Consider the following 23,816-nt stretch of genomic DNA (forward strand, 5'->3'; position numbering starts at 1 on the left):
CTGCTCCAAACGCATCAGGATCCGAAGTATAGCAATCTTTTAAGAAATAGATACTTATAATTTGTATGGCCTTGGGCTCTCAAATCCTTTGTCTCCTTTCTTCCTGTTCATCCTGACCAGCAGCACTACGACACACCACAGGCTGTCAGAAGGACACCAGCATCCTCCTTGCTCGGTGGCTCCCGCGGCTTTTCCCCGTGCCACGCTGCAGGCGATCCCTCATCTCCACAGCAGGTCCGTGACTGACGGGTCAGGCATCTCCAGCTCGGCTCAGCACCATGATTACAACACCAACAACGCTGCCTTTTTACATAACCCTTTACGAGGTAACTCGCAACCCCCTCCTTCTGCTGGAGTACGATAGCAGCTCGCACGGCGGCTACGGGAACCGACCGGATAACGGAGAGCGCCGAGGGGCTGCGGAGCGGCCGGGCGGACACAGCAGCGCCCCGCTGACAGGACGCCTGACGAGGGCAGGGGAGAGACGGCGCGGGGCCCACGGCTCGGTCTTACGGACGCGGCTCCGGGCTGGGCTCCCTCTCGTCCGGGGTTGCCGGGCAGGGCCGAGCGGGACTCCCTCAGCAGCTCAGCCGCCTCCCGCCAACGCGCCCTGCCGCGGCAGCCGCCGCCATTTTGTCGGCAACCTCTCACCCCGCCGGGTGAAAGGTCACAGCCAGCCCCAAGGAGCTTTGCTTCTTTGAGAAGCCAAAATCTCCAGAAAACACATTTTGCTTTTCAAAGCGGCGCCACGGTGACTCTCTAAGGCAGCCATAAATAAAAATAAAAACAAAAAAAAGAAAACAAAACTCCGAAAGTAATCCAAGAAGCGCATGCGCTCCGCGCGCCTCTGGCGCAGCCCCGAGCGGGATGTGTGCGCATGCGCGCAGCCTGGGAGGTGGTTGCGTCGCTGCGGCGGGAAGATGGCGCGGGTGGGATAGAGGATCCCGCGGTAGCGAAGTCTGCGTTTTTTGGTTCCCATTCGCGTTGTAGGTTTGCAACAGCAGTAGCGCCCCAAGGGAAACGTTAACCCCGCCGGCGTGTTCGGTCTCACGGCAAGGCCGAGGTTAACTGACAGCTGTGTGAGATACAGCCTGGGTAGGCACGAACGCAGAGGGACGGTAATGTGCCCCCCTGCTTCAGGCAGGGCTCCAGCTGCACTAAGCCAGCACTTCGGCTCCAAAACCTGGTTGCTTAATCCCGTGTGTGACTTGCTTGGCCCTAGGGAAATGCCAGTGCTGGACAAGCACTTACTGGTACTTGGAATGCACGAAGTTACCTATGGGCCAAACTCAAGGTTGTACCCAGCAAAGATCGACAGGAAGACAGTAAAAGGCTGCAGTCCTGCCTTTTGATTCCAAAACCAATTTAAGATGCTAACAGTGCTGCCCAAAACTTGGCAGGAAGAACAACAACAACAAAAAAAAAAGATGGAGTCTGTCACTCTTCCTTCACACTCTAGTTGCCCTGTGGAGAGATTTGAGTTATTACCAGAACACAAAATTTAATTTCTTCACAACCAGCTACTGCTTCTTATATGCAAGTTTTGATTTATCTCCTTTATGTTAAAGTTAATACATCAAAGAAGCTGATTCTGTTATTCTTTTCACTTCTGTTCACAAAACACACCAGAAATATTGTCAACAACAGGTAGAAAAATCACACGTTAAAACACTTTAGATATATTAAATCATTACATTAACTATTATGATACAGCACTACTCCTGTAATACTTAAATTTTGTTTCACAAACAAGATCTAGCATAAATATACTGTTACATCACAACCTACACAACTATCACTTGTTTTATGTATTTCAGCAAAAGAACCACATATGGTCAAACTGAAGTTCTTTCAAAGGCTTTCAAATTCTGACTGCTGTTATCTCTCAGAGGGAACACCAGTGCTATTAAAAGAAAGGACCACAGCTGTTGAAACCAGGCAGTGAACAAGGCAATTCTTTCAGGAACTGAGCCCAGCTGAGCCTCTGTGCAACTGGTCAAATAGCACACTTCTATGCTTTAGAAATATGGAACACAGGGAATCAATCCTGCATCAATAGAGAAAAATAACTGAAACTCAGGAAGTAGTTTTTATTCAGCTTTTTATTTGTAAAAAATCCAGAAAATGTGTAATTATTTGATTTTGTTTCTTCCATCCCCCTCCAATGATCACCTTGCATTTACTAAATGTACCTTTGGTAATGAAACTGTTTCACTGACAAATGCAAACTGCTTTTAATAATCAAGAAATTTCAATTACAGGTACTCAATTTTAAGGCTATATCATAGCGAATTTCTAATTAATTGCTCCAAGCAAAATAACATTACACCCTAAGTTTTCAAGGCACAATTTTCATGTGCAGTTATTGTCCATACCAAAATCGTAAAAATTCATATTACTAAGTTTTGCAAGTTCTCTTTAAAGCAAAGGCAGTTTTCTTTACAAGATGAATTTTACATCAGCTACATTCTAATGGCAGTTTACAGGAACTTTGTAACACAATTTTCTCATGTCTTCAGACTTGATTTTACAAACCTGATTATGCTTTTTTTTCCCTTGTAATATTTAAAAGGCTGCATTTTGCCAAGCGTTGAACTATCAAGAATTTGTGTCAATGTTATTCAAGGTCACAAAAAGAACCAGCTTAGTCTCAGTTAACAGTAATTCATTCATGAGCTTGTGAAGGTGTGAGTATTCAAAATGTCAACATAGCAACAAAATCCACATGCTTAAAAATGCTCCCTAATGGACAAAAGACTAAACATTTTATTCTGCTGTTAAAACCCATTTGATTCAATTATTACTAAGGTTTTAATTTTTAATGATAGTCTTCAGTTTATGGATAAACAGCTAAATCATATTCAAGAACCTTGACTTCCAGTGTAACTGTAAACACAAAGGAAAAGGACAGAGAAAGGTGGAAATGGGCTGCAGACATTATGGTTTCCTAGAAGAGGCAAGTTCTTTCTCATTCTACTTAGCAGTGCAGGAAACTAAATTTGTTCACAAAGTTCAGCTGCTTCAGTTCAAGAATGCCACATAACATTTGCTGACAACTCTTTCCCCCAGGAGGAGGAAAAAGCAACATTCACTGTTACTCCATACGATATCCTCAGTTTTTAAAACAGTATTTTTTATGAGATAGGTCTTCTGGAATTATAAACTTTAATACCATTTTGCATTGAGCATCGAGCATATTTTGTCAGAAGCGCACCAACCGTCTGCTTCTCTGCACATAAGTCTCTACAGAGGAAATAAAGTAGATGACGTTAGCATTAAACATGCTTTCAGACACGATGTTCGGTGAAATGACTGTAAATATGGCCATAAGCTGGACTTGGGTATTGGGAGAAAATCACAAGAGTTACTCTCTGAATGCTCTGAATTACCTAAAGTTTAGAACTTGGCTTGAAATTTAAGGAACAGGAAAGATCATGATTGCCTTGAGAAGCAAGGCTTTTGTTTTGTTTTAAATTATTATTACTGTTCTCTCAAACTAGCTTTAAAATAATTATATTAAAGTAAATTTAGAGCCACTCAAAAAAATTAATGAAGTAGCTTCTGGGTTACCATTTATGCCTGTCCACATGCATCCTGGCTTGGTCTTCCACATAACATTGTAACGTAGGACAAAAAAGGATGCAGTTTAGGAAGCACTACTGCTGTACAGCTCTTGAGTTGTAAATATGGAGACTAAGTAAAGATTCAGGATATTTTCTTTAGCTGACGTCTGCCTCCATCAAATCAGTTCTCATTAAAATTCAGTGGATCAGCTTTTTACACAAGTTCAAATCCAACAAATATAGCTATAGTTCACATGAGTGGGGATTCTATTCATGTAGAATTTGTAGTAATTTAAAACACAGTACTTCAGATATAACTACATAGCTGAAAGTCAGCCATGCAGAAAGGGAAGAATATGAACTCCAATTATAGCATAGTTCTGCTTAATTGACTTCTTTTTTTTAATACAATCTTATTTTAACATATCCTTACTGGATATAAGGGGTAATATCCGCTTCCGTCCATTTTTCCCGTATGCTGAATAAGCTGTTGAATCTTTCCTGATTGTCTTCAGGTAAGTCTTCTACTTTTAGCAGAAAGATGGTCTCTGGTCTTGAGGCTTTATCCACAAGAGCCAAACCCTGTAGATCAGCATCACAGAGAAAGCTTTAATTAAAATGAAAACAATTGAACTTTCTTCATTCTGCAGTGAATGCATAAGAAGTTACTCTCTGTATCTCCAAAGCCTCCTAAAACTCACTGCTAGCTGCAAGGAGATGTCAGAAATAGTACTTAAAAGCTGACAGAAATACAATCAACCCCCACCAATCATAAAATCTAGATATAACACTAAAGAATTCATACTTTGTATTTTTACCTTAAGCTGATCAAGCCTTGTTGACATCCCTTCAGGGACACTTTGTTGCCAGACTTCATGAAACTCTGATAAATTGAATTTAACTGCATTTTGCAAAAGCATCTGCGCTATAGCTCTGCATATTTTATCTTCATGCATTTCAAAGTAAACCTCCCCTGCTGAGAAACAAAAGACACAATAGCTTGAATTCTTGCTTTTTTTGATAGAACAGAGAACAGCCTCAAATTTCCATTCTGTTCTAGTCTTCTTCATTGATATCTTGTCATGCTGAAGAACAAATCATCTTCTTTTCCCTTTTTCCACAGTAATGCTTTCCCACAGTTTTCATTCCTACCTCTGAATAACTTGTATTAATGTGTTTGCTGCCTTAGTTGAACAATTAAAACTTTTATTTCTGCAGTCATCCCCGTAATATCAGATTACAGGAATAAGGAGAATTTCTTTCTACTCTCACTTGGCTGAAGTTCTTTCAAAGTCAGCCATATTGCTTTCCACCTTTTCAGTCTCCCTATAATTCAAAACTATTCCTTGTGCAATGTGCTTCAATATACTCATCAGAGAAGGACAATCTATGTCATACAACTGCTCTCCTGTGCCCTGTAAGGTGGTGTGCAATTTCTACTTTGGTCAAAGGTGAGATGAATACAGCCATGAAAAAGAATTTAAATGAAGGCACTGACCGATTATGTACATAGGTAAGACAGGCAATGGAGATGGCTGCTTCTTACAATAAGAATTCAGGGACATCTATAATCTGCTGCACAATTAATATTACTATCAACTGCTTAAATACGTGGCATCCAAGATCTCCTACAGTATCTATAAGGAGATTGCATTCAGTTTGTAAAAGCAATCTACCTTCAGTCACAAAACCACTGTTTGTAAACATCTAAAATATCACTTCAGGTACTTCTGTCAGTTCATTAATTTTCTCTCGTGTCTCATACAGTTGAGCAGCTTTTTCCTATGGAACTTTCTCTAACAATTTTACTAATTTTTTATCTCGCTGTTTACTTCTTTCTTTTACTTAGTGTTTAGTTTTAGTGTAGCACGTTAATTTGTTCGAGCCATCCTCATAAAGTTTTCAGTTACTCAGTAACTATTTTGTTTTTCAAATTCAAAACATACCTGCTTTTCCAAACTTACCATCATCAGTGTATTTCCTTCCATAGCTTAAAAGAATATGCTCTATCATCTCTCTGAGGAAAAAAAAAAAAAAGGCAAATTTTAAAACCGTGTTATAAATTTGCTGTTTGTATCATATTTCATGTATTTTTCACAAGTGCTGCCCCTCGGTTGTCCATCTTCAGGCCAGTACTCTTCAGCATGTGTATCAGTGACACAGACAGTAGGATCAAGCGCAGTCTCAGCAAGTTTGCTGATGACACCAAGCTGAGTGGTGCAGTTGACAAAACAGAAGGGAGAGATGTCATCCAGAGGGACCTGATCAGGCTTGAGAAGTGGGCACACAAGAATCTAATGAGGTTTAACAAGGCCACGTACAGAGCACTGCACTTGAGTTGAGGCAATCCCAGATATGAGTACGGACAGAAAAGAACACATTGAGAGCAGCCCTATGGAAAAGGTCTTGGAGGTCCTGATGGACAAAAAGCTGGACACAGGCCAGCAGTGTGCTCTTACAGCCCAGAGTGCTGGGCTGCATCAAAAGAGGGGTTACCAGCAGGGCAAGGGAGGTGACAGTTCCTCTCTACTCTGCCCTCAGAGGCCGCACCTGGAGTACTGCATCCAGGCATGGGGCTCTCATGTCTTACAAAATAATAAATTGCAGTCTGTGTGTCTGTACATGAAAAACGTTTAGAAGAAGTAAGGAAACAGCTTATGGTGCTGGCTTACATCAAGGAACCAAGTAAATGGACACAGCGTTTGGAACTGATCTGTCCTCTAGAAAGCTAATAGCAGTGTTCTCCTAGGTAGAGACAGCTGAGAGCTACTAATGCCCTTCATATTTTACAGCCAAACAAAGTTTATCATTAATGCCCCAGTAAATGGAATCTAGAGTTATAAAACAACAATTCTAATAAATAATGAATAATGATTTAATTAATAATCATTAATCATGGCTTAGACAACTTCAAGTACTAAAAGTAACTGCTTACATGGGCTCTAGAGGTCCAAGCTCCTCGAGACACGTACGTAAAGGAACCTTATTCAAAGACCAGGACTCTGAGTCTATCAGCTGAGTCACGTGATTCAAGAGTTTCATCTCATAGTCAAATTCTAAAACTCTCCAACATCCTGTCAAACAGAAGAAAAAAACATCAGTGTTAAAAGGAAACTTCAGTACTTTGACTCAGTTCCTCTGAAGGAATATTATAGAAGTCTGGGTATTCCCATCCTGAAATAAGATGTGGAAAAAACTAATAATTTAGGCAGAAAACTGCCTGATCTAGTGGGGTGCAACCCCCCTCATGGCAGAGGGTTGGAACTAAATGATCTTTAAGGTTCCTTCCAACCTAAGCCATCCTATGATTCTACAAGTAATGAATACTCTTTAGAGACAAATACCTTCAATTACACAGGCACCAATAGCCTGCAGCTGGTGCAGTATTTCCTCTTCACTTGCTTGAATCAGACCTAGCAAATCTTCTGTTGTGTACTGCAACAAGGAAAATAAAGGAGATAAAACAGTTTATTCTTACGCCAATTTTACTTCAGCAAGCATGTAAAATGCATTATGCCATAATGAAAGAAAGAAGACTGATGACATTTTCCCCAGGATTCAGTTTTCTAAGTTTCACTACTCTCTGGAACTTCTCCTGTAATTTACAACAGTTTCTCAAAGGGTGATTAATATAAAAACCAGTCTAACTATAGAGAAGTCTTTGCGCCATGCATTCCCAGGATGTCAAACTAGCTCAAGTAGGCATAATAAATTAAGTATCACAGCAAGACTGAAAACTGAGTGTGTTCTATCTTTCCTAAATCACGTATCTTCAAGAAACTCTCCACATAAAAGGGGAAATCACAAATCTCTTTCAGTGCTGATTCTTTTATTACTGGAAAACTGATAGATAACCAACTTGTCACTGTAAGTGCTAATAATTACCTATGTGTAGTAGATTTAAAATATAATTTAAAGCAACACTGTGAAGCATCAGCAAAGCTATTTTTCTAGTTAAGAATCATCATTATCATAGATAGGTAGATAGATGATAGAATGTTTCTTCATTTTAATTTGCCCGTTGTCAACTACAAGGCAGAAGACTTACTTAGATGACTTACTTTTGACACCGTTGCAGTCTGATCTTTCACACTACCTGGCCCTTCATACGGATCTTCCATCAGAAGCTTCCTCAGTTTCTTCAGTTTAGGTCGACATCTCCTTAGTTCCCAATAGTTATTGGAGAAGCCAGCAATCTACAAGAAAACACAAGGACTCTTTCAGCATTTTAATCCACGATTCGGATTCAAAGGAGCTTAACCAAAACATTACCAACAAGAAGTTTTCAAATAGTCACTGAAAAAATAATATATTAATGGAGAAACTACTTTTAAGATGAAACAACCATTGTAATATTTTCAGTCAAAAAAAGATTACCAATAGTAACAAAGAATGAGCCTATAGCTGATTGATAATATACATGTTTGCAGTGAACATGACTGAGGGACCAGTATGCAGAGATGAACAAATGATAGGCTGTCACATAATCACTGTCTAGAACTTAGTGTTAGGATAAAAAAACCTTCCTATATTACCCTGTTTCCATCTTCCCTCGTTCCTCCCATGGGTGGGATTTGCTCATGCCTTTTTACATCTCAATACTTGAAACTTCACATCATTAAGTAAAACATACATTAATAAGACAGTAGGCTACACTTCCGTGCAATAAACACAACATCTCTGTGCAATTAACACATCATCTCCATTTGTTATTCTGGTTCCATACAGATTCAAAAGGTCCAGCAGGAAGCTCAGGTGTAATCAGTTCAACTACACTCATCTGACAAATCTTGATCTTCCGAGTAGTTCTGAGGTGTTTCATAGGGAACAGCCTGCTTTTATTAGAAGATTCTTTTAAGAACGGAGGGTATCAAAGCCTTCCAGTATTGATTCTGCTGCAACAGCAGTGGGTACAGAATGGCAGAGGTGGAACAGGCTGCAGGTTTATGACCACCGTCCGAAACATTTCTTCCTTGTAAAAAAGCCTCCATGAAAAAGTCAAATAAATATCCTAAATGCTTTTTCAGACTTGTTTGTAAAGCTCGTCCATTTAAGAAAGAAAACCATAAAACAAGAAAACAGAACTTTGAAATAATGTTCCATTTAAATCAAACATACATGTTTGATACATGAAATAACCTGCATGTGGAACAAGTGCCATTCAAATTCTGACACTGAACAAACCCAGATTTTAACCCACCGTTATGTAGCTTGCTTAGCACAAATTTCAGCTATATTTTTATACAGAATTCTGTTTTCCTTCCTCCATGTGAAATTGCATTTACGTAAGTGTTAGCTTCTTTTTCTGCCAAGTTAATTTCTGAGCAATTTTGTGATAAATTACAAAGACACTCTACCCAGAAAAGAAAATAAATTGCTCTAATTTACACTTCAAAGTTCATAACTACAGCCAGTTCGTGCAAGCTGAATGAAATGGCACATGCTCTGGCTGTAACTATCAGTCTGCCAAGGGGTACAAAGCATGATCATGAGGTTCTGAGAGAAGGGCAATGAAGCCCCCAAACTACCCAGCAAGCGCAGCACCTTTTGCTGTGTCTCACAGTTTGCCTTCTTAATACACCACGTAACGTTTCTGAGAACATGAAAAAAGCTTCCAGAAACAGAACTCTAGAAATTACTCCTATGCAAGTCACATTTACATTAAGCTGACAGATATGACTTCAGAGATTAGTGAGATCACTGAGAATAACAAAAAAAAATATGGAAGAAAATTATTTTCTCATTAATCTATTTTAGTTTGAATTAATTTTTTTCCACTAGCTGAACTTAGGACTTCATGGAAGAAATGACGATGTTGATATTGTGATTATTATATTCATCTTATTCATCTAAGGACAAGCAGGATTACTCCTCAATGATGTCATTATATCCATTAGAGCAAATAATGAGCTAGTAATATTTTCCTAACTATTTTCGGAAGAATTTTATTAACTACACTTCAGAATAGCAGAGAACAATGAATTCTTTGAACTCGGAGCTCTAAAGTCACCCACTCCAACAAACCTCCCCAGATGCTAGTTGCAAAAAAAGGGTAAACTTTGAATATACTTCTGTATTTAAAATATACTAATAATGACATGGTAAAATCTGCCTTTTGGGGAAAGCACTCATAAGAATCAATGTGCAAACAGCTAATTTTTAAAATAGCTGCCAACACTGAGAAATCAGATATTCTTTGAAATCTTTTAATACCTACCACAAGTAATTACTATCCACTCAAAATAAACATAAGTTTGAACTTCTTAGAAACAATAATTAACATACATTACAGATGGAGTTCAGTTGCCTACACAAGAGCCCTAGAGCCATTTTGGTCACCCAAAGGTATAGCATGCCCCTTGTGTGTAAGGCTTGTTTGTAAAGACATCTCCTGGGGCTGTCAGATATACAAAGAAGCTACAGGAGATCTCCATCCTTCTGGAGTGGCAGCTTATAGCTGGACCAATACCACAAAGCACCGAAAATGGCACAAGTCTATGTTTAGGCAAATAAATGCCACTCAAAGTTTCACGTAAGCATCTTGGAAAAAAACACAAAAAATTACAGAGAATAAGGGATTCGAGAATTAAAGCAAACAAGCAAAAAACCAGAAAGGTATACCTGTGAATGAATAATATTACAAGATGCCTGATCTGCATTCAGCTCTTCCGGAGTTCTGCAGCCAGGAATAAACAGCAGCATATTTGAGGTATCTGCTATTTTCATGTCATAAGTTTTATCTTTGCTGCACAACACTGCTTGTTCATCCTTTTCACCACGGATTACCAGGCTGAAAAAAAAAAAAAAAAAAAAATAGCACTAAAACATGCATTTGTACCTCTATTTCTCTATTTCAGGATGAACATCTATTAAACTCATCTGATTTTTTTTCACATTTACAACTTAATAAAGAAGCTACAAACCACAGTTCTATTTAGTAGTGGCAGTCATGTTATACCAAAACGTAAAGACGTAATTGTCAGTTAATCTAAAATATCTTCTATGTTTGTTCAAGTTTTCCAACTCCGAAAGACAGTATCCAAGGCTTTTTACACAGATCATAGCCTAACCTCTTCATCTGTCTATTCACATAAAACCCTCAAAACAAGGGGCTAGTGATGCTTAAAGTGCATGAACCTTAGAAAGTAGATTATGACTAAAGTTGTTCTTTCCTGATGACTGAAACTAGCCCAACATAGAATGGGAAGCAGATAGAAACTATTGCACAGTGTCCTTCAGATAACTCCGTTAAAGAAACGTGCATATTTTCTTACAACTAACTCCAAGCAGAAAAAAAAACATAAATATCTAACACTTCCAGACAAGAATCAAGGCACAGCACTTTCTTCAGCCCACACACTTGTAAACAGAACTTTTTAGTGAGGACACAACACCAACACAAAAAAACTCAGCTATGCTCCAAGAACATAGCACCACTCAGGTCTGAGGTCTTGGAAACATTCGGCACCCCATCATCCTTCCAATAGGTACAAACAGCCCTGCTAACAGACATCACCCTCTCCACTCAGAGGGCAGTGAAGCACTGGCTCAGCTGCTCAGAGCAGCTGAGGTTGCCCCATCCCCAGAAGTGTTCAAGGCCAGGTTGGATGGGGTGCTGGGCAGCTGAGCTGGTGGGCGGCAGCCCTGCCCATTGTAGGGGGTTGGGACTTGGTGATTTTTAAGGTCCTGTCCAACCTAAGCTATTCTGTGATCTCTGAGGACTTTAGAGGGAGTTCCAGTGTTGTATCATTTAAAACATTTGTGTTACATCAGTGGCATTGCAGCTGGTAAAGGAAGAAATATAAAACAGTACCTAAAACTTATTCTCTGGCTTTGGGCCAGAGTTGGAAGATGTCACGAAACCATCCTTCCAGACACAACAAGCACTATGTATGGCCTTCACCGTCCTGTCTGTGTAACTTGCTGGTACTCTGCATCCCACCCCAACTATCTGCTACAGCAGGAAAACCTTATGAGTTACAGAATTGTAGAATCACCAGTGTTGGAAAAGACCTCCAAGATCATCCAGTCAACCGTGCACCTATCATTAATATTTCCCCACTAAACCATGTCCCTCAGTACCACATCTGAACGTTCCTTGGACACTTCCAGGGATGGCAACTCCACCACCTCCCTGGGCAGCCTGTGCCAGGGCCTGATCAGTGAGATTCTTTTAAGGCTGCCAGCTTTTTCAAAACAAATTTCAATGCAGCTGTCACCAGATGCCCAACAAGAAGTTCTTTCACTGCAAGAAACTTCAGTATTCAAGTTGCTGCCCTGGTCAGATGGAATGCAGTCTGCAAGCAGAACCTGAGCTTGTTTAAGGCACTGCCACTCAGCTGCACCCTGTAACAACACGCAAACCATGAGGACACTGACTATCCTACCCCCGTTTTTCTTACTGTGCAAGCTCAGGAGAGCTATTTTGATGAAATAATCGTGGAAGATTTGGAAGAGTTGGAAGAGACCCACAGGGACCAGCAAGTCCAACCGCTGGCTCCACACAGAATCGCCCAAAACGAAACAATCTTTCCGAGAGCACCGTCCCAGACCGCCGTCAAGGCGCGTTTGAACAAACCGCGTCCCTTCACACCACCGCGGCAGTCACACCCACAGACGAGCAGCGCCCGGCAGCCCGCGCGGCCCGGCCCGTACCTGCGGCCCGCCTCCAGCTCGGCGCACAGCCCCGCCTCGAGCTGCAGCAGGCAGCAATCGCCGACGCCGCCCTGCGGGCCGAAGCTGAGGCAGTGCACTGCCGGCAGCAGCTCGGCGGGGTTCAACTTGGCGGTGCGCAGCGTGGCGTCCACCTCCGCGCGACTCCGCATGGCGCCCGTCGGGCTCCGAAAGCGGCGCCAAAGCACAGGGGGCGGGGCGGGGCGGGGCGGGGCAACGCGGCGGAGCGTTTAGGCGGGCGCCGCCGGCGCGGGCGTGCTGCGTTGATTCTGTGGTTGCCGGTGCAGCAGTCGGCTCAAGCTGGTGGGACGGGCGGCTGCACACGGGGCTGCTCGGAATCGGCCTTCTCAAGTCCGCTGTGTGAGGCTTTGGCATCTATTCTGCGTTCAGGCTTTGTTTCCGCGGAGGCTGGAAATCAATCCACTGTGTACAATAGGAAGCCAGAAGCGCTTTTAGCTTTCAGTCTCTAGTAATGAGCAGGTGCTCACTGGTGCGTGTCCAGACTCATTTCCTTTAACAAAAATCATAAAATCACTGTTCCATCAAGTAAAAGTTCTCTGTTACTGCTTAAATAAGTTGAATTGTAGTAGTTTTCATTTGTATTTTCCAATCACCTTGCATGCCTGCTGCTTCTCCTTTCTCCTCTCTGCAGAATAATACTAAAGAGAAATCAAGGAACTAAAGTCAACACTAATGGAGTTTGTGTCTTAACAAGCTCTGTCACTTATCAGATACCTAACTGGAAGAAAATCATGGAATCCTAGTTTGACTTGGGAGTCTTAAAGACCATCTAGTCCAACTCCCCTATGATAAGCATGGACACCTACAGCTAGATCAGGGTGCTCAGAGCCCGTACAGCTGACCGGCAGGGACAGGGCATCCATCCCCTCTCTTGGCAACCTGTTCCAGAGCCTCACCACCCTTACTGTAAAAAAAACTTTTCTCTTGCATCCAGCATAAGTGGCTTTTCTTTTAGTTTGAAACCATTTCCCCTTGTCCTATCACAACAGATCATGCTGAAGGGTTTCTCCCTTTCTTTCTCCATAAAGTCCAAACACAGCCTAATTATACTACCCTAACTAACAACCCATTGCAAAATCAAGTCCCTGAGCACCACATTCAAATGGTTTTTAAACACGTTCAGGGATGGAGACTCAGCACCTCCCTAGGGAGCCTATTCCAGCGCTTTACAACCCTTTCAGTAAAGATATCCAACCTAAACCTCCCCTGGTGCAACTTGAGGCCATTTCCCCTCATCCTGTCACCTGCCACCAGTGAGAAGAGGCCAACCCCACTCAGTGCAATCACCTTTCGGCTATTTGAGAAGAGCCGTAAGGTCTCCACTCAACCTCCTCTTCCCCAGGCTAAATGGCCCCAGTTTCTTTAACTAGCTTCTCATAGGCCATATTCTCCAAGCCCTTCACAAGCCTAGTTGGCTTTCTTTAGACCTGTTTCAGCAAGCTCAGTGTCCTTTCTGTATTGAGGTGCCCAAAGCTGAACACAACACGAAGTCATGTGGATTGTATCAAAACTTACTGAACCGGTGAATAAAAATTGTATTTTTTCTTCTTTGGCCTCCCAAATAAAGAGGTCAGAAAGTAAATACAACCTTAATGCTAATGTGACACAGTCCGATTTCATAGCAAAAAGTTGTGCAGATTGGATGAAAGGCCACTGAACTAGAAGCTTCCCAATTGGTTTCACTGTGACTGGTCAAGAAAAACAGGATGTTGCTTGTCACTGGCATGTTTTAAGAAGGAATGAAAATGCAAATTGGCTTTAAACTATTGTTCTCTCATCTTGAAGGTGAAGGAAGTGGTGTACATCCTCAATAATTACTTTTTGCTTGCATAAAACCTTTTATCATGACTGGTGATGGAATGTATTCGGAGCTTTCCCAAAGTTGTTTTGTTTGCTTAATTACTCAATCTGCTTGGGCATTTTCACCTTGAAATTCTGCTCTTGGTCTCAGTAATTCACTTATGAGTGGATGGAGGCGTACTTCATTAGATTGTTCTAATTGGGAGTTACCTATAATAGCTGACATTCTTTCTGCTTCATATTGACAGAGGCTTGGGTGAAGGTGTGAAGTGCGCTGCAGAGGGGAAGGGCTTGGGAAGCTTCTAGTTCAGTGGCAGTGATTAACCAAGGTTAAAACTGGTGTATAGTTTGAGTCCTACTTATTTTCTTTATAGAAATTGCAGCAGCTTGAAGAGTGGTACTAGAATTACTTTACTTGAATGAACTGACAGAAAAGCAAGTGCAGTGAACTGATGGGACTGTCACCATGAAATTTTCCAAATTTAAGAGAAATTTCTTGGAGGGGGAAAATAAAAAATGCTTTTCATGATAGTTTTTCTTTTCTACGCTTTTTTGCTGAAGATCATTAGGCCACATATTTTGGAAACTTTTATGTAAGCTAGAATTGCCCTTTCTTTAACTGCAGGTTCTCAGAAAAAAAGACAAATAAACTTAGAATTCTTAGATTTCCTGCTTGAAAATGAACCTATTAAATTAACTATAAGATTATAGAATGGTTTGGGTTGGGAGTGATCTAAAGATCATCTACTTGCAATCCCCTTGCTATAGGCAGGGACACCTCCCTCTAAACCAGACTGCTCAAAACCCCATGCAGCCTGGCATTAAACATCTCCAGGGAGGGAGCATCCACAACCTCACTGGGCAACGTGTTCCAGTGTCTCACCACCCTCACAGTGAAGAATTTCTTCCTACTATCTAGTCTAAATCTATGCTCTACCAGATTAAACCCATTTCCCCTTGTCATGTCACTCCTTCTCCCTATAAAAAGTCCCTCCCCAGCTTTCCTGTAGACCTTCTTCAGGTACTAAAAGATCTCCCTGGAGACTTCTCTATGCTAAAAAGCCTCAGTTCTCCCAGCCTGTCCTCATAGAGGAGATGCTTTAGCCCTCTGATTGTCTTTGTGGCCCTCTGGACTTGCTCCAGCAGCTCAATGTCCTTCTTGTGTTGGTGCCCCAGAACTGGGCACAATACACCAGGTGGGGTCTCACAAAAGCAGAGCAGAGGGGCAGAGTCACCCCTCTCAACCTGCTGGTTGCACTTCTTTCAATGCATGCCAGTACACAAATGGCCTTCTGGGCTGCAAGTGTGCATTGTGAGCTCACGTTGAGTCTTTCATCAACAAACACTCCCAAATCCTTCTGTGCTCTCAAGCAATTCTCCACCCAGCCTGTATTTGTACTTGGGACTGCCCCAACCCAGGTGCAGAAGGACCAGATCCACCCGAGAGTGCTGAGGGAACTGGCGGAAGTGATAGCCGAGCCGCTTTCCATCATCTGTCAGCGCTCCTTGCTGACTGTGAGGTCAACAAAGCCTTAGCACGAATGTGATCTGTGACATCCTTGATTTCTGTTCTGCAAAGTTGTTTTCGTTGGATGTTCTTCTGTTATTGTTGTGTGTAAGTCAGTACTTTATGTAGATAAAACAAGTTTATCTTAACGTATATTTTTAATGTTCAGAAAGCCTTTCTAAGTGTTTTTATTTTGTATTCTTTCCCTGTATTTGTTGATATTTTGTGATGAATAGCGAACTCAGACAGGAGGAGTACGGTCTTCTGAGATCAGTGCGTTCAGCTGTCCTCTGCAATGCACAGCACCTTAACCTCGTGTTGTGTGGTTTGTGAAGTACTGCAGTCAGTGCCTTTGTCACAATGTAGATGTGAATGTCTTCCAGATGCTTCCAGTGCCTCTTCTTAAAAGAAAAGGATGGATAAATTGATAAGCCCATATCATCCTTTCTCAGATACATATTTTTTTCTGCACAAATCCCTGGTGATGTATATTGTACAGCACGGTATGTGAGGGTTTTAAAACAAGTCTGATTCTGACATGTGAAATCCAATGCCTTTAGAAAACTCTTAGTGCAGTTCAGAGACTTTTTTGGTTTTGTTTTTTTAAATTGCCTGATAGCATCTCAGGTGGCTTTCCTGGAATTAACAACAGAAAGACAGTCTGGGAGAAAACGTTTCCACAAAGATTTTTTGCTATGGCATATTTTCAACAATTAAAATCCCAGCTTGAGAGGCAAAGCCAGGCTTGGTATTGAAACTTCCTAACATGATGCTTGGTCTTGCTTCTAACAGTGACAATCTTTATACTGGAAAATAGTATTTTTAATATTTATTAATTTAATGTAAATTATTAGTTGAATTATATTTGTAAATAATTTTCTTAGTGACAAAGAGAGAATCTATTTGTTTATTTCTTAAAAATGAACTGTATTTCACCAAAAATATATGTAAGAAATATCAGAGCAAGACTCTGTTTTAGAGGTCAATTCCTCTTCAAACCAGTGGAGAAAATTAATGTGACAACTTTTTAAATTAACGTAAGATGGGGGAAGGTTTTGTTTTCAAAAAACAATTGTATCGTGATGAAATATGTAGCAGTATCTGTTGCTGGTATGTCACCAAATACCTAACTGTGCAATCCCCAAGTGTGCTTTCTTATGTGTGTTTTCTTGTTTCTTTCTAGTGTGTGCCAACATTTCTAAACTATGTGGGATTTTTTTTCCTCTGTATTGTTTGGATGAGTATTAATGAGAAATGAATGTCCATTTGTTTCTTTCTATTCATTAAAAATCTTAAAAAACAGTATGAGTCTGAAGACTTTAAAAGAAGTGCTTTATGGGAGTAGCTTACCTTGTTTATGCTATACTGCTTATGCGGCAATAGCGAAGGCAGGAGGAAGAAAAGCGTGCATTCAGAATTCACACATTAATGTATATTACTTGTTCTGTAACTTGGTGAGTATCACAGATTTGTTTGGGGTGTGCATGGGGTTTGCTGAGCTCATTCTCTGAGTGACTTTGTTGGAAATGTCTTTGTAATGGAGATGGAGTGGAGAAATCCCCAGTCTTTTCTGTAAGAGTTTCTGAGCTGCATACAATGCACTCTTGTGCCTCGTCCCTTATCACCATACAATCGTATGCAGTCAGCTCTCTGCATGGCAGCTCAAAGATTTCATCCTTACAAGGAGTGACTGGAAAGGAAGAACCAGGAGCATTCCTCTCACACAAACTTGATCTTCAGGCTATGCACAAACATCTCCTGTTGTTCATCTCAGTAACAAAGCACACTTCTACAGTTTTAGAAACTTAGAAGCCTCACTGTGCCATGAGTTGTTCCCTGTTACTGTGAGCGGTTCCCACGAGCCACTTTCTGCTTTTTCTCCTTTGGGAATCAATCACAGGTAGGGTCTGAGCCAAAGCTGCCAATAGTGATGGAGGAAATGGAAAGGCTGCTCCCAAAGTCATGCCTCCTATTCTATAACGTTGGCCAACACGGTCAGAGGTGGTACAGCAGTTGAACCTGCCCACCACTGCTGTTACATTTTGTCGTGTGGCAGATGGCAGCAGAGGGGCAATCCGATAGAATGGTGTCTGATACAGAAGTCCGTATGAAGTAAAGGGGTGGAATTGAATTCCTCCACGTGGAAGAAATGGCACTGACATGCATGGATGCTTGCTGAATGCTTATGGACACCAAAATGGGATGTGAGCACAGGGAGGTGGTGGCTGGTGAAACGCTGAGAAACGGCAGGTGAGCTCCAGTAGTGCACATCTCTGTGAGCGCAGCGTGCAGCCGTTCACTGCTGGCAAAAATACATAGCTGATGGTGTGGCTGTTGAAAAATAGCATTTCTTAGCTGAGAATTTGCTCTGTCCTCCGGTGTTACTGTGCTCTTTGTGTTTGTTGTCGTTTCCAAGGAAAGCAGCGGGCGGCATGACTTTCGGAGCAGCCTACATACCATGTAAGCACGGTGCGTTGCAAAGTATCTCGGTGGCAGCTAACAGCGACGTGTCCGAGACGGCTGGAGAAAGATGTCCAAGTTCCACCTCTAGCCAGAGCACGGGGCTGTGCGGGTCGTCTCTTCCCCCGCCCGCGGCACGGCGGCTCGGGACCGCGCCGCGCCGCCGTCGCTCAGGGCCGGGCACGTGCGGAAAGCCGCGGGTGGAAGAAGCTGACAGGCGGGCGCTAACTTAGCGGGCACCGCCGCGGGCCCGGACCGGCCTCCGCCGGGTGTCCGCCGCCGACGGGCGGGGCGGCGGCGGGGCGGCGAGCGGCTCCGCCCCCGCTCCCTGCGAGGGAGGCAGAGGCACGGCCGCCGCTGCCCGTCCTCCCCGCGCGGCCGCCCCGGGGCAGCGAGGCGCCGGGAGGATGCGAGTGCGCGCCGCGGGCGGCGGCGAGGCGAGGGCCCGGGCGGCGTTGGGAGTTCCCGGCTCGGCCGCCGCCCCCCCGCCCCAAAAGAAGTGCAGTAGTTTGTGAGACGCAAGATGGCGGCGCGGGCTTGCACTGAAGAAGGACCAGATCCACCCGAGAGTGCTGAGGGAACTGGCGGAGGTGATAGCCGAGCCGCTTTCCATCATCTGTCAGCGCTCCTAGTTGACTGTGAGGTTCCTGAAGGCTGGAGGCTTGCCGATGTGACTCCCATTTACAAGAAAGGTCGTAAGGAGGATCTGGGGAACTACAGGCCTGTTAGCCTTACCTCGGTGCCAGGGAAGGTGATGTTAATTAATAAAATCTTCTGTGTTCACTTGTCATAAAAACAAATATTCTAGCTACGTCTGAAATAAGGCAGCTTTTTCTTTGTCCTTAATTGAAATCAGGTGTCTTCCAGTAAACCTTGAGGAGAATGAGCTGAAGGGAGTTCGCAAGGATCGAGTGAAAATTGGAAAAAGCCTGGCTGATGTTGATCCAATGCAGATCGATAGTTCGGTGAGTGGTTTAATTTGCTGCGTCCGTGTTTGTGAAGGCTTTCAGTAATGGGCCGTCTGCAGCTATGCTTGATGGTTTTCTGTCAAGCAACTTCAGAAACAGCCCAGAACATTTCCTTGTTGCTGATGTATAACTTCTGGTGACACCTTCATCCAAATTGCTAACTTTGTTAACAACGTGTGTTCTGTTGAATTGATCTTCAGGTGCGATTTGATGCCGTGGGTGGTCTTTGTGACCACATTTCAGCTTTAAAAGAAATGGTTGTTTTTCCGCTGCTTTATCCGGAGGTGTTTGAGAGATTCAAAATTCAGCCTCCAAGGTAACTGATAGAAACTATTCATTGTAAGTTAACTGTTTTCAGGAGAATATTCAACCGAGTTATTAATGTTTCCTTGCTTCTTGGCAACAGTGAGGGGTTGTTTCAGTAGGAGTAAAAAATAATTTCTTTAAAATGGATGGAGAGAGCGTGCATACATATAGCTTCCAAACATAAGCAGTGCCTTGTCGTGCATAAAAATTGCTTGTCTGCAGGTTGGAAATTCTGTGAAATGAGAATGTATTTCCAAAGTGTCTTAGTGTTATAAAGTTGGGTTGGGGTGTTTTTTGTTTTGAGTTTTATGTACAAGTTGGCTTGATCAGTTTGTAAGGAGGAGGAGATGGTCTAATGGAAGTCATTTGTGATTTGGTTCTTGGAAGTCTGCTTGTCTTTCTCACCTTTTATGAAGTCCTCAGGTATCATCACTTGTAATGCTTGTTACAACAAGAATGTTGTGGTGTTTGTTGTGCTTGGGATAAAGTCAGCAGCTGTCCATTTCTTACGTAGCTAATCTTGTCAATTATGAAATTGGGTTATTAGATTGATTGATTATCCTTATATTTTTAGTAATCAAAACTCAGTCATGGTATATGGAAACGTAAGTTCAGATTATTTCCTTTCAAAAACTTCTTTATTCACTGAAATTCTTATTCAAACAGCAGTATATTTAGTGCTTTCTTAGCTGACGGTTATGTATATCTGAAAATGCAGAATACCCTTTTCTGTTTATTTTCTTAAATTTTCTATTCAGCATTAGACTTTCTCATTTTTCACCAGCAAAAGATGGTCTATGAGGCCAAATTCTGTAACTTCAAGCTTTTTAAGAGAGAATTAAGTGCTTTACTAACAAGTCTTGATATCAAATCCATACTTGTGTGAAAGTGAGAGCGTACTTGTGTGAAAGTGGAGCGTATTGCTAAAGAGCAGCCTGGTGATTCATCTGTTAACTCCTGGTCCACCAGGAACTGGAAAGACCCTGGTTGCACGTGCCCTTGCGAATGAGTGCAGCCAAGGGAACAGGAGAGTGGCATTTTTCATGAGAAAAGGTGCAGACTGCCTCAGTGAATGGGTCGGAGAATCCGAAAGGCAACTTCGTTTATTATTTGATCAGGTAAGATTGAAATATGCAGTATATTCCATTCCCAGTTGAAACTGTGATTTTCTGTGATTAACATTATTAAGAGCATCCTCTTTTGGGTACTTCGTTAGGGTTGTTGGTGGCTCTTTTCCCCACTGAAATAGGAATGTCAGCCTTTGCTTTTTCAGTGCCTCCATAATTTGGATCAGAGACTTGAAATGGGAAAAGATCAAAATGAGAAAAGCTTTCAAAGCAAAAAAAATTTCCTCCCACCAGAACAGCCGCAGAGAAGGCTGCAAGAGGCAAGAGATGATGGCTTTAGATCAGAGGGAAACAGATGCTGTCTGAAAGCAGGGTTCTTTAAATTCATAGAGGAGGCTTGCTTCCACAACCTGTAATTGAATTAAGTTCTGCTTGTTCTTTATGGCTGCCAAATAGCTGTAACAACTACTGGAATGATTTGTTTCCTGTCACCTGGTCACGGTAGGTTGATGTAGACTGATGCTTTCTGTTACTTATGTCAGATACTCCAAGTCAACAAGTAGAGATCCCTGATGTTACTCCAAAAAACATCTAGTTTCAGTGACATGCCAACCATAATGTCTTTCATGTGTTTTCTCTTGAAACAGTGCTGTTTTACACTTACAGTATTACTGATTTTCACTCTAGGCATATCGCATGAGGCCTTCAATTATTTTCCTTGATGAGATTGATGGTCTTGCTCCTGTCCGGTCCAGTAAACAAGACCAGATTCATAGGTATTATGTTTTCTGTGTCTACGTAGAATCTGCTGGGAGTGGGAGGGCGATGATGACCACTTTGTGTTCCTCATTAATTTATCCTGAAAACTTGTAGCTCGGTGCTCCTGAACTTGAGATTATTTGAGAGAACAGTTGAGAACAGTTCACTTGCTCAATACTAGCACAAGGTCTTGTTACCTTACCTATTTTTGTGTGTCTTAAAATGAGTCACTAATGAGCATCATCAACAGAATTGTGTCCTTTTTTGAGTACTCACTGGAGAAAGTAATAGAGTCAAAGAATTGCTCAGGTGGGAGAAGACCTTCGAGATCATAAAGTCCAAACACAACCTAATTATACTACCCTAACTAACAACCCATTGCAAAGTCAAGTCCCTGAGCACCACATTCAAATGGTTTTTAAACACGTTCAGGGATGGAGACTCAGCACCTCCCTAGGGAGCCTATTCCAGCGTTTTACAACCCAAAGTTGTTTTGTTTGCTTAATTACTCAATCTGCTTGGGCATTTTCACCTTGAAATTCTGCTCTTGGTCTCAGTAATTCACTTATGAGTGGATGGAGGCGTACTTCATTAGATTGTTCTAATTGGGAGTTACCTATAATAGCTGACATTCTTTCTGCTTCATATTGACAGAGGCTTGGGTGAAGGTGTGAAGTGCGCTGCAGAGGGGAAGGGCTTGGGAAGCTTCTAGTTCAGTGGCAGTGATTAACCAAGGTTAAAACTGGTGTATAGTTTGAGTCCTACTTATTTTCTTTATAGAAATTGCAGCAGCTTGAAGAGTGGTACTAGAATTACTTTACTTGAATGAACTGACAGAAAAGCAAGTGCAGTGAACTGATGGGACTGTCACCATGAAATTTTCCAAATTTAAGAGAAATTTCTTGGAGGGGGAAAATAAAAAATGCTTTTCATGATAGTTTTTCTTTTCTACGCTTTTTTGCTGAAGATCATTAGGCCACATATTTTGGAAACTTTTATGTAAGCTAGAATTGCCCTTTCTTTAACTGCAGGTTCTCAGAAAAAAAGACAAATAAACTTAGAATTCTTAGATTTCCTGCTTGAAAATGAACCTATTAAATTAACTATAAGATTATAGAATGGTTTGGGTTGGGAGTGATCTAAAGATCATCTACTTGCAATCCCCTTGCTATAGGCAGGGACACCTCCCTCTAAACCAGGCTGCTCAAAACCCCATGCAGCCTGGCATTAAACATCTCCAGGGAGGGAGCATCCACAACCTCACTGGGCAACGTGTTCCAGTGTCTCACCACCCTCACAGTGAAGAATTTCTTCCTACTATCTAGTCTAAATCTATGCTCTACCAGATTAAACCCATTTCCCCTTGTCATGTCACTCCTTCTCCCTATAAAAAGTCCCTCCCCAGCTTTCCTGTAGACCTTCTTCAGGTACTAAAAGATCTCCCTGGAGACTTCTCTATGCTAAAAAGCCTCAGTTCTCCCAGCCTGTCCTCATAGAGGAGATGCTTTAGCCCTCTGATTGTCTTTGTGGCCCTCTGGACTTGCTCCAGCAGCTCAATGTCCTTCTTGTGTTGGTGCCCCAGAACTGGGCACAATACACCAGGTGGGGTCTCACAAAAGCAGAGCAGAGGGGCAGTCACCCCTCTCAACCTGCTGGTTGCACTTCTTTCAATGCATGCCAGTACACAAATGGCCTTCTGGGCTGCAAGTGTGCATTGTGAGCTCACGTTGAGTCTTTCATCAACAAACACTCCCAAATCCTTCTGTGCTCTCAAGCAATTCTCCACCCAGCCTGTATTTGTACTTGGGACTGCCCCAACCCAGGTGCAGGGCCCTGTGCTTGGCCTTGTTGAACTTCATGAGGTTGGCATGGGCCCACCTTTTAAGCCTGTCCAGGTCCCTGTGGATGGCATCCTTTCCCTCTATGGTGTCAACTGCACCAAAAGTTTAGCAGATAAGCAAACTGTTTGTAGTATTATGAAGCTTTTGAGGGAGTGTTGTTTCTTTTGTTGTTGCTGTTTTTAGAGAAACGTAGGACAAAATGAAATGCAACAATTTTTTGTTTCCAGGCTAGAAAAGAAATTTTCAAGATCCATACCTGTGACTGGACTCCTAAGCTGCTGAACACCTTTATAGATGAGCTTGCTACAGAATGCGTTGGTAAGACTGAAAACAAAACGTGTTAGTGACTGTGACTGAGTTCCAAGGAGTCTGATCTTGTACCCAGCGGTACCCAAGCTGCTGTGCTGTGCTGCAGAACCAGTCCATTAGGCAGCTGGCGTGCTTTCGCAGCAGTCAAAATCAGCTGCTTTCATCTGCATCCCTTTTGTTGTTGCTGTCATTGTTGTCTCAGAACATTGAATGGGTTTGAGGCATCTTGCCCCAGAACAAAGTTGTGATTAGGAAACTGTTTCATAGGCCTTGGATACCAGGCAGTCAGTCACAGAACAAAACTTCCATGCTGTGCAGTAAAAGCTTAAATTCTCTGTTAACCCACTTGTTTTTCGGACTGCGAATTCTTTAAATGTTGCATCTTGGAAACCTGGACTTTGGCTCATGTTTTTGCCTGAGACTGATGTAACACTTAATTCTTTGTTTATTTAGGGTACAGCGGAGCTGATATAAAATCTTTGTGTGCTGAGGCTGCTCTCTGTGCCCTCTGCCAACGCTATCCTATGATCTACTCATGTAGT

General features: G+C 42.3%; 3 protein-coding genes across 6 annotated transcripts in view; 1 reads left to right on the plus strand and 2 right to left on the minus strand.

The window, feature by feature from the left end:
- TAF2 (TATA-box binding protein associated factor 2) overlaps positions 1-728 on the minus strand; it is a 56,466-nt gene extending 55,738 nt beyond the window's left edge. The window contains exon 1 of one of the 3 annotated variants that reach the window (XM_052703616.1): positions 59-728. In XM_052703616.1, the coding sequence (XP_052559576.1) occupies positions 59-111 (53 nt within the window). In that variant the 5' untranslated portion in view covers positions 112-728. The remainder of the gene's footprint in view (positions 1-58) is intronic. The other 2 variants (XM_052703615.1, XM_052703617.1) reach the window with 2 other exon arrangements.
- Positions 729-2,084: 1,356 nt separating this feature from the next.
- On the minus strand, positions 2,085-12,427 carry DSCC1 (DNA replication and sister chromatid cohesion 1). 2 transcript variants are annotated; one of them, XM_052703645.1, is made up of 9 exons: positions 12,219-12,427; positions 10,185-10,353; positions 7,625-7,759; positions 6,908-6,998; positions 6,499-6,637; positions 5,528-5,580; positions 4,382-4,536; positions 3,997-4,145; positions 2,085-3,243 (listed from the first exon to the last, which is right to left on the minus strand). In XM_052703645.1, exons 1-9 carry the CDS (start codon positions 12,386-12,388, stop codon positions 3,135-3,137), a joined length of 1,170 nt encoding a protein of 389 aa, XP_052559605.1. In that variant the 5' UTR covers positions 12,389-12,427; the 3' UTR covers positions 2,085-3,134. The 2 variants fall into 2 exon arrangements, with proteins under 2 accessions (XP_052559605.1, XP_052559604.1); XM_052703644.1 differs by having other exon boundaries at positions 4,382-4,539.
- Positions 12,428-18,778: 6,351 nt separating this feature from the next.
- Positions 18,779-23,816, plus strand: part of DEPTOR (DEP domain containing MTOR interacting protein) — a 95,861-nt gene continuing 90,823 nt past the window's right edge. The window contains exon 1 of the mRNA XM_052703643.1: positions 18,779-18,989. Within this exon, the coding sequence (XP_052559603.1) occupies positions 18,961-18,989 (29 nt within the window). The 5' untranslated portion in view covers positions 18,779-18,960. The remainder of the gene's footprint in view (positions 18,990-23,816) is intronic.

Source organism: Tympanuchus pallidicinctus, unplaced genomic scaffold, assembly GCF_026119805.1.
Source record: "Tympanuchus pallidicinctus isolate F22 unplaced genomic scaffold, pur_lepc_1.0 scaffold5, whole genome shotgun sequence".
Taxonomy (NCBI): Eukaryota; Metazoa; Chordata; class Aves; order Galliformes; family Phasianidae; genus Tympanuchus; species Tympanuchus pallidicinctus.